The sequence below is a fragment of the Kryptolebias marmoratus genome, linkage group LG2, assembly GCF_001649575.2.
Source record: "Kryptolebias marmoratus isolate JLee-2015 linkage group LG2, ASM164957v2, whole genome shotgun sequence".
Lineage (NCBI taxonomy): Eukaryota > Metazoa > Chordata > Actinopteri > Cyprinodontiformes > Rivulidae > Kryptolebias > Kryptolebias marmoratus.
This window is the reverse complement of record NC_051431.1, coordinates 36,693,364-36,703,416: the sequence shown is the minus strand read 5'-3', so window position 1 is coordinate 36,703,416 and position 10,053 is coordinate 36,693,364. Positions and strand designations below refer to the sequence as shown.

Genomic DNA, 10,053 nt, shown 5'->3' with positions numbered 1-10,053 from the left:
AAGTCTGTTGTTGAGAGTGTCATCTCCTCTGCCATCATCTGTTGGGGCAGCAGCATCAGAGCCAGGGACCTAAAAAGGCTCAACAACCTGATAAAGAAGGCTGGTTCTGTTCTGGGGATGACTGTGGAACCTCTGGAGAGGATGATGCAAAGAAGGATTTTGCATAAAATCAAGGAAATCATGGACAACCCTGACCATCCTCTTCACGAGACCGAAAACAGAGTCTCTTTAGTCAAAGGCTTCTTCAGATTAGCTGTAAAACGGACCACAACAGGAGATCTTTCCTGCCCACAGCCATCACCATCAATAATAACTCCTTGATTTAAATGAGCTACGTCAACATTTAATTTCCCTTTGTGATTAATAAAGTTGAATTGAATTGAATTGAATTGAATTGAATTGAATACCTCAGTGTTCATATTGATAGTGACTTGAGCTGGAAGACACAGGTTGCTACCATCTGTGCCAGAATCCATCAGTGCCTTTTTTTTAACGTAGACTCCGTTTATTCAGGGTTTGCAAGAATGTAATGTTAATTTTCTACAGAGCGACAACAGGGTCCATTCTTCGGTCGGCTATCACCGGCTGCTGTGGAAACCTAACAGTCAAACCTAAAACTCAAATTCACCAACTGATACCAGCAGGCAGGATCATAGGTCATACTCCTCCTAACCTCTAGGAGTTTTTTGACCAGGCAGTCATTTCACAGGTAAATAACATCTTAACTGACAGCTCTGGTGTTTTACATCCAGAATACACACTGTTGAACTCAGGGAGGAGGTACAGGGTTCCTGTGTGTGAATAGGACAGGTACAAACAATCATTTGTCCCAATATCTATTAAACTTAACAATAAACAAATCAAATCTTAATATTCAGTAAATCATGTACGGCTAATTTTGTATCCCTTTGTAAAGTTAGCATAATTATGCACTGATTTTTGTTATTATGACTGTCGTGTTTTTATTGTTATAGTCTTTATTGTCTTATTGTTCTATGGTCGTTTTGTTGTCTTGACTGTTTTATTGTTGTGCAGCCAAGGGAGACAAATACAGAACTTTCAACCTGACATCACGAGGTTCAGTGTGCTCCCTGAGGAAACACTTTGTCACAAAGAGGGGCTTGGTACCATTACGACGCTAGCCAGCTGCTGAACTGTTCGACTCATAACCATCCCTGGTGGTATGCGGTGCAGCAAAAAAAGGACATAAATCCCAAAGATATTGCTTGATAATAATCATGACAACCTCACAAAAGTATGGAAAAATCAGATTATAACTGTTCAGGCTGTTGCCAAAAAAACAATGACAGAGCTCAAATCCCCTGAGCTATCTGGCAACAAGATGTGGAGCTTTCTGTGATTAACTCAATATGAAACCACTCCATAAAAAATGTTGTCAAAAAGTTGGATTTGACAGCAGCTGTAAATATTCCAGCTCAATATCATTTCCATCATGACGGCTGTGTGCTGCTGTGGTAAAAAATGGGCGCATGTAGTGATTAGGGACAACTTAGGCCCAGTGGTGGGGTGGTTTTTTCTTTAAAAAAAAAAATAAAGGTGGGAACAAGGAGAAAGACTTTTAATTTGTTGTATTATTGTCAATAACAATACTGACATATCACCCGCCACCTTTCATGTCAGAGTTTTAGGCTGATACTGATTCACAGAAGCCCACATCAAAATGTCTTCATTATCTTTGGGCAAAAGGACAATAACAACTTAGCTCATTTCTGTTTGTCTGTCATGTTAGAAAAATGAACCAGAGGGCAGATTCTACTGAAACTCTCAGGAAGTAATCATTGGATGGACAACAACACATCCTCCAGGCACCACATATTGCATCACATCTTCGTAGCATTAACTGTTGTAGTCAGCCTTGTATGTCTGTTAGCAAAATATCTCATCAACCAGGATTTTAATGAAACTCAGAAAACAATCATTGGATGTACCTCTACAACTAATAAACTTTTGGAGTCAACCCAATTCAAGATGGCCACCACAGCTAATTGACCTTAGCCAACACAATAATGACTGTAACTTAGATTTACAGATATTGAGCTAAAGTTTGGTGTAGTACTAGCTGAGAGTCATCCTCAAAACATACTCTGAGCACTAACAGATCTCACATAAGATGGTGAATAACGTCATCTACATGTTTAGATCAAAATGGCTACAACTCTGTTATTTCTTCTCAAACTGGAAGATGATGTTAGCCTTAAACTCTGGTATGCAAGTTAGCATACGACATGCATTACTTTAAGAAATGCCCAGCCTTTAATTGTAAAGCTTGAGTACTTTTTCCACATTAGTATTAGTATTTCCAAGTGTTATATGAAAGCAGCAATCTAGTTTTAGTGCAACCACACTATGACCAGAACAGATAAATCCTCACCTGCTCCTTGGCTTGGGACACCCAGGTTTGGATCAGCAGCTCCAGTCTGGACCTGTGGTACTTCCTAGTGGTCTTCACTGCAATAAAAATGTCCTTCAGTTCCAACTGGTCTGGAGGCCTGAGCCGTGAACCTGAGCCCACAAGTCTTCCAGAACTTCTTAGGTTTTTATCCCTTCGGGGAGTGGGGTTTTCATGCCCGATGGCTTTGGTTTGAACAGGTGTTCTCCGAGCCTCTGAGAGCCCTGTGTCTGAATGTGCACCACCAGCGCTCACGGCACCTCCCGGAACCACAGCATGGTGCGCCTGGTTCGCTGGGGCAGGTCTGAACTGGGGTCGGGGCTGAGTCAGGTCTACGAGGTGGGCCAGAGGTTGGAAAGCTGGGATGAGCAGGAGGAGGAGGGAGCAGAATCCCAGGAAGAACACGAAGCAGGACTTGCTGAAACCCACTGAAGCTGTTTTCATCCTGACGGGCCAAAGGTGAAGGTTCTCAGCCTCCGGGGCTGCAGTCCCTCACAGCACCACCACTCTGCCCAGTCATCATACCATCGCACGCAAACCTGCAGAGAAGGACCGCAAGTTTTACTCAACATTTTAGGATGAGAGACATTTCTGAGAAGCAGCCAGAGTTCTTTTTCACATCTGTGAGGACGAGGATATTCTCAGATTTATTATCGCCGTCAAAAGACAAAGCTTGACAGGTTTTTGCACACATGTCTTTGTGTTTGTTAGCAAAAGCTCTCAGGATCCACCAGACAAACTGTACTGAAACTTGAAGGAAATAATATTTGATAAACATCTACAACTGACTGACTTTTGGAGTCAACCTCACTCAAGATGTATGTGTTGCTTCATATTTTATTGTGCGAATGCGGATTCAGCTTTCATATCAAAACATAGGGCTCATTCAAGAGATGGATGCTATTAATTAGGGTTTTTTTTTGTAAACTTTATACTTTTTAAAATATTAACTTTATATTCAAATATTTTCCCTATAGAAAAAAACATTGAGATCTGTTCTATTGCTCCAAAAACATTCTTCTCTTAGAAATCAGCTTTTGTTTTTGTCTTCTTATGCTACTTGTAGTTTTTATATGCCTGTCCCAAGACAAGACATATTATGATGCCGTCCGTCCGGCTTTCTTGTCCGAGCTTTAAACCGGTAACCCTTTAACACAGAGACGTCAAACTGCACAGCTGGACACCTCGTGGGTCAAGGAGGATCCCTATTGATTTCAATGTTACAGGTCAAAAAAAAAGGACAAAGTCACAGGTGACCCCTTTTGTGAAAACCTTGTATGTGCTTCAACTCTAGACACCTGTACTCAGGATTGATGTGTGAGGGACTTCATGCTTTGAATTTAGATTATTCTGACAATTATTTGATGGGTGTATTATGTGTTTCGCTGGTGATACTCTTGATAGGTGCTGTTGTCCTTTTAGCCTTTAGGCTTATTTTAGCTTCAACCTACATTTTTGCTACTTTGCTAACATTTAGTTACCATTCTGCTACCTTTAGCTAGCCTTTTTTTTAACAACAGTTCAGCAGATTTCAGTCATTCAACACTCAGTCTTTTTTTTTTAATCAGACAAGATACACAAGCTGTTCTCTGACTCATTTACTTTTAAACAAAGTTGTGTCGTTTCCGGCTGTTTAAATGGCGACTGGCTGGCTCTCTGCCCTGAACTCACCGTGTCGCTACGCCGCCTGAATAAATCCTGAATGTGACATTTAATGGAGAGTTGTTATAAAAGGTTGTCCGTGTCCAGTCATTAGTTTTGAGCCTAAGTTTGTAACAGGACACTCTGCAACACATTTCCAGCAGGAATAAAACTCACACTGCAGCTTCACAGTTCAGACAAACTTACCAGAGAAGGTTTTTAACTTCCGTTTTCCACACTCCGAAAATCACAAACGAGCAATCACAGAGACAAACTTCAAAAAAATTCAGTCTTTAGTTTCTGTGTTGACTGATAATGGCAAAACACCGAGACTCGGGAATTCTCGTGAATTCCTGTATTTTTCCCGATGTGAATTCTGTCCAAACACACTTTTCCTGGTTCCGCCGCTGATTCCGTCCTTGGGTCAGAACCCCTGACTTTCTTCTTTTTGTTTTTAAAAAACCATTCAGCAGAACAACAACAACAACAAACCAGTGAACTTTCGCTGTTAAGACGTCCACTTCATGCAGACCTTAGCAGTTTTCTTACGCTAAAAATCTTGGGCTAAAAAAACAAAATCCGGTTCAGTCTTTCAAAATAAAAGTGTCTTTTTTTTGTCCTTTGGTCAGGGGTATGTTTCTCTGTGACCCCTGCACCAGAAACTTCAAATATGGATAACACAAACTCATTTAGTGTTGTGTAAATACTGCAAATAAATGAACTTATTGTTTAATAAACCATAAAACTAAAAATCTATAATGAATTGTTGCCATTTGTTGTTATATTTACATGTTAGCACAAAAGAAAAGACAATATTCATGTAAATAAGGGGTAAAAAAATATTTTAGATCCCCTCTGGTAAAATTAAAATATTATCTGAATCCTTTCTTTATTTGTGAAAAAATAAATAAATTAAACAAGAATCCCACACTCAAAGAATAATATAGTTAAAGTGAATATAAAAATGTAGCCTGTTTGTTGGGTATTTAAGTGTGACTTATTGTTTAAAAAAAAAAGCATAAACCTTCATTTACTTTTACTTTAAATATAGTTTTATCAAGCTTTTACTGCTAATTGTTATTATAATCAAAATAACTTGCCACAGTTTTGCAGACCTCATTTTGATGACTCGCTATCTGTGATATGTTTGCAAAACTCCTCTTCCTGTTTGACTTCTCAGCAATTTGTAAAAACAAGTTTATTTTCTGGTGGATTTCAGGTAAACATCACACTGTGGCTGGATGCTGAATTAATGAAGTGGCTAACAAATCACTTTCTGAATCATTATGTTTTGCTTCTTGTGTTATTAGTATCACGTATCGAGAGGATGAAGACAGCTGACCAAAACTTCAACTGTGGTGTTTTGGTTTACAATTCCTGTCTTCTTACCAACATCTGCACAAATGCCCTCGTGCATCAACCAACCTTGTGTCTAGGGTACCGAGGGTGGAGGAAGAAATCTATGCAGCAAGTCTGCAGAGGACTGAATTGTTGTGAATTACACACATTTGTGTTTAATGTCATTTAGCAGAAAGACCAAACACTGAAAACAAAAATGTTATATGCATTTCTTAATTTTCAACAACCTAACCAAGAAAAACTGTAAATCAGCTATTAGACAGAAGTAAAGGTTGTATTATTTGATTTGTAGCAATATTTTGGGGTTAGGGTTTCAGAAAAAGTAAAGCTTATAAATACACGCATTGAAAGCTCAGGTCCTCTTCCAGAGACCTGGGAGCTTGAGGGTTTCCAACACAACTCAGCCTTATTTTTATTGCACTTTTCAAACACATGTTTAATTCAAAGTGCTTAGAAAACTGGTAGAACAGATTTTATTGCATGACAATAAAAATCAAAGTAGTGTTTGTGCTGCCATGATTGGTACCTCTGTGCTGTCCTTCAGTTCAGGCCTCTGTAGTCACTGATAGGATTTGTTGATGTCAGCCATTTTCTCAATCTGCTGGTGGCTGTATGTAGTTTATTCTTCCATGATGGTTCTTCTTGTTCATCCTCTTCCACGCTGTGTTTCTGCTGTCCGAGTCACTCACTTAGCAGTTTATTGCTGGGGGTTTCATCTTGATGCATTTGATAGTGGATAGTGGCTCTGACACTCACTAGGTCATGGCCACTGTTCTACCCCTGAGTGTAAAGTCTCAAGGTTCTGGAGTTGAAGTGAAATCCTCTCTGTATTATGACAAACTGTTTTGTCTTGATATCAGTGGATTCTACATTTATGTCCTTCGTTCTAAAATGGGAGCATGGCTCCAGCAGACATCAGGAACAACATCAGAGAAAGCAAAGATACTGCATGGAATCCTCTAGATTCCCAGTCTCTGGTTTAAAAAAACAAGGCAAATGCTGACAGGACCTCATCTCTTCTTAGCCCCGGTTTTTGTCTCATTTGCACATTGTGCTTTTTGTTAAACTTTATTAAATCTTTTTTTTTTTTTTAGAAATGCCTACCTCCCTGCTACCTGCTGCTCTGCACTCTTGAGTCCTCACCAATACTAACCAACAACCAACCTTTACAAAGAGAAAACAAGACATGTAATGAATCCTCAGGTAATAATTTATTATTGACCACAGCACAATTTAATCTCACCGTTCACTGACTAACATCACTTGCAAGTATGGTTTTGAGTTTCTGTTTCTCATATCAATACTGTACGTCTTCATATCGACAAACCAGCAATGAACCAAAAAATTACACCAAAGATCAAAGTGCAGTGTACAACAACAGGGGGCACAAACATATTTGACTATTTGGAGATCTTGGTAGGACACAAAGGATTTGATTTTTATTGTTCGTTGCCAAAGATACTTTCAACACATCAGTCAAATCTTTCATTTGCCTGGATGATGAGTTACACAAACACTGACCATAACACTTTTTAAAAAAAATATGTGTTTTTTGTTAACACTAGATTGGACCATTAAAAACAAAATGTAGAAGGTGATCTAGGTGTTTTTGCAGAACAAATATATTTGACATTGAAAAATTAAAAGGAGAAAGATAAACGTAAATGGAGGGATATTATGACACCAATGGTAAAGACAACAGCTACTCAGTGCTGCGTCATTTTAAAATAATTTCCAGTATGAGTACAGCTTGACATTGTCACATTGGAAAAAAACTACAGCAAAGACTATCTGAGCTCATTCACAAAGTTCACAGAATACCACTAGAGGGTGACAGAGGGCTGCACTTAGTCTCATGCACACAAAACATACACAGCAGAGAAAATGGAGGGCTGGAAAACCTGCTATTTTCAGTCATCAAATCGTCCGTCCATGATGCTCTCAAAGGAGAATGGGACAAACTTGAAGCCCTGGCCTGTGTAGAACTTGTTCTGGAACTCAACCCTGAGATAAAATGTAAGAAATAAAGAACAAATCAGTAAGAAGTGCGTATGGTTATCAAAACAAACAATATCCAAGTGCTTATGAACTGCTTAAACAATGTAGTAGTTGAACATAAATGTGTTTACAGCAAGCAGTAGTAGACATCGGAGAAGAGTGCAAATAAAATGCTGAGGTGTTGAAGAGAAAATGCTTACAGAAGAAGTGTTACATAAGTGTTTCTGTGATTTGGTGACTGTGAAACAAAATGTAAAATGTTTTCAAAGGTTAGAGGTTGAAGTATCATTAACAAAAAGGCAGGTAAAGAAAATGGATGGATGAATGCATATAGATACATTCATCCAACTACCATCCATCCATCTATCCATGCACCCAAAGATTCATTCATTCACCCACCCATCCATTTATAGATCCAAGTATTTATTGTCCATTCATCCAACTATCATCCATCTATAAATCAATCCATCCATCCATCCTTCATGGATTGTGGAGCGACGTCACATCACTTCCTTCTCCTTCAACAGACTCCACCCCTTTTCAGGTGAAAACAAACAGTGTCAAAGTGGAAATGGTAGCAGTGTCTGCTGTTTCTGTTGCACTTTGTAACAGCTCTGGGCCAACTTGCTGCAGGGGAGGATACAACAGCTGTATGCCTTCCTTTCACACAAAATCAGAGCTTCATTCCAGACCTAAAGGGGGAGACACACCCCACTGACATGGGATCATCATGTGCCTGTACTGCCTAATCTGTTATCCATCTGATAAGATATTGTAATCATTGCAATATAGTCACATGACTCTTCAGCAGGTGCAGTTTTACTTCATACCCACCGCTCTGTCTGGGTGCTAAACTGATTTCCATTTAATAACAAGGCTAGACAGTTTGTAAAAAACAAGTCAAACCTTTTTAACTCAGAAGTTTAAATTTAACTACTAAGATCATAAAAAATACATATTAGTGCCTATCAGTTCAATAGACTGAATTATTCACTAATATAAGTTAATAATAACTGGCGTCCATAACAAATTGTATGACAAATTGATAGTATGGTGTCAGACAGCTGTTTCTTTTAAAGATTAAATATCACTGTACGTTCTGTGTCTCAGTGTTATCCTGTCTTATCCATTTCTGCATTTCTCTGAATTTCCCTCAACACACTTCATCCTGACAACCTCTGATGCCTTCTTTCAGCACGGAAACAACCAAGAGCCGATCCCGAGCTCCTGCAGAATCCTGGTGTTAAGTCAGACAGCAAGGGGAGTGCCGAGGAATGTCACCCAGTCATGGCAAATATTTGGCCTGCCTTAGCTTTCACAGGGGAACACTTAAAAAGAGGAAAGAAATAAGTGATCCGTTCATCTGGGTCTCCCTCGGTTTGGGAGGTGGAAAAAAATGTGTGTACTCAACACTCTCCATGTATGAGTGTGTGTGTATGTATTTGTTCAGACAGCTATTCAGCACGTGTGTGAGAGAAGTGAGCAGCAGAGCAGAGTTTCACACTGACTGGTGCTCCCTTTGAACGGGACTCTTTATTCACTCATCTCTGTAAAAAAAAAAAAAAAAAAGTCCTAATACACTTCTTCATCTTAGCAGGTCTCTGCTAACGTTGCATGACTTGCAAGCAGAATGACTGGTTGTACAGCATTGTTGTACATAACCTGCCTACCTTAGAGCCTTCCCACTCGATTTGTTTTTCAGTGTCCGGCTCTGAGTGGGGATTGTTGGTTTAAAAAAATAAAAAAATAAACAAAGAAAAAATAAAAAAAGACCCTTCAAAACACTGGCATTTGGCTCTTCTTTGTTCTTACATGTCAAACAGTGCCAGACTGACCCTCATACTGAGGCACTAAAAGTGACTTGGACATACTTAATATTTAACGTTCTGTTTTTCACTGTATTACATTTTATTTTATAGCATTTTTAGATTTTATCTGAAAAAGGTGTTAAATAATTTTGAATGATTTCTTTATTTACATATACAGTATAATGGTTTTGGAGTTCTGTGGTGTCTGTTGGGATTTCTCCTAGTTCCCTGTTTTCACTTCAATTGTCTCGACACAGGGAGAAAAAAGCATTTCTTTCCTGCTGTCTTGAACATACTGTATGTTGTTCCAACACTTTTAGAATGCACAATATGTAAGTATTTTTAGATAGTAATTTCACTGTTGTTACTGAAAAGCTGTGTCTCCTCATGGAGTTCCATTACTTCCAGCTCCAGAACAAGTTTAATGTGTTGTACTGTTTTCATCTATCTTACATTCCACAGCTGTACAAGGGGGTGATGGAGCCTGGGTGTGTAGGGGAGTTCGGTGCAGTCAGTCTGTAAACTAAACTTGGACTCTATCATATTATTAGCATTCCTCGTGTGTGTGCAATACGGAAAAACTGGCAGAGATTGTGTTGGCAACATACATACTTAGGTACGGAGGATGTAAAAAGTTTACACACCCCTGTTAAAAGGCAAGGTTTTTGTGCTCTCTCTCTTTCATAAAAAATTCCCTTCTCACCCTCCGCGGGTGGTCTTTGTTTCATCCTCTGAGCTCGGGTCCTCTACCAGAGGCCTGGGAGCTTGAGGGTTCTGCGCAGTATCTTGGCTGTGCCTAGAACTGCACATTTCTGGACTGAGATGTCTGATGTTGTT

At 39.2% G+C, this 10,053-nt stretch overlaps 2 protein-coding genes across 6 annotated transcripts in view; both read right to left on the bottom strand.

Moving 5' to 3' along the window:
- rfng (RFNG O-fucosylpeptide 3-beta-N-acetylglucosaminyltransferase) overlaps positions 1-4,615 on the bottom strand; it is a 19,585-nt gene extending 14,970 nt beyond the window's left edge. The window contains exons 1-2 of the mRNA XM_017431832.3: positions 4,259-4,615; positions 2,393-2,949 (exon numbers count right to left, since the gene is read on the bottom strand). Of these exons, the coding sequence (XP_017287321.1) occupies positions 2,393-2,854 (462 nt within the window). The 5' untranslated portion in view covers positions 2,855-2,949; positions 4,259-4,615. The remainder of the gene's footprint in view (positions 1-2,392; positions 2,950-4,258) is intronic.
- A 1,987-nt stretch (positions 4,616-6,602) lies between these two features.
- LOC108245167 (V-type proton ATPase 116 kDa subunit a1) overlaps positions 6,603-10,053 on the bottom strand; it is a 46,533-nt gene continuing 43,082 nt past the window's right edge. For all 5 annotated transcript variants that reach the window (XM_037981605.1, XM_017431848.3, XM_025009495.2 and 2 more), the window contains one exon: positions 6,603-7,414. In XM_037981605.1, coding sequence (XP_037837533.1) covers positions 7,321-7,414 — 94 coding nt within the window. In that variant the 3' untranslated portion in view covers positions 6,603-7,320. The remainder of the gene's footprint in view (positions 7,415-10,053) is intronic.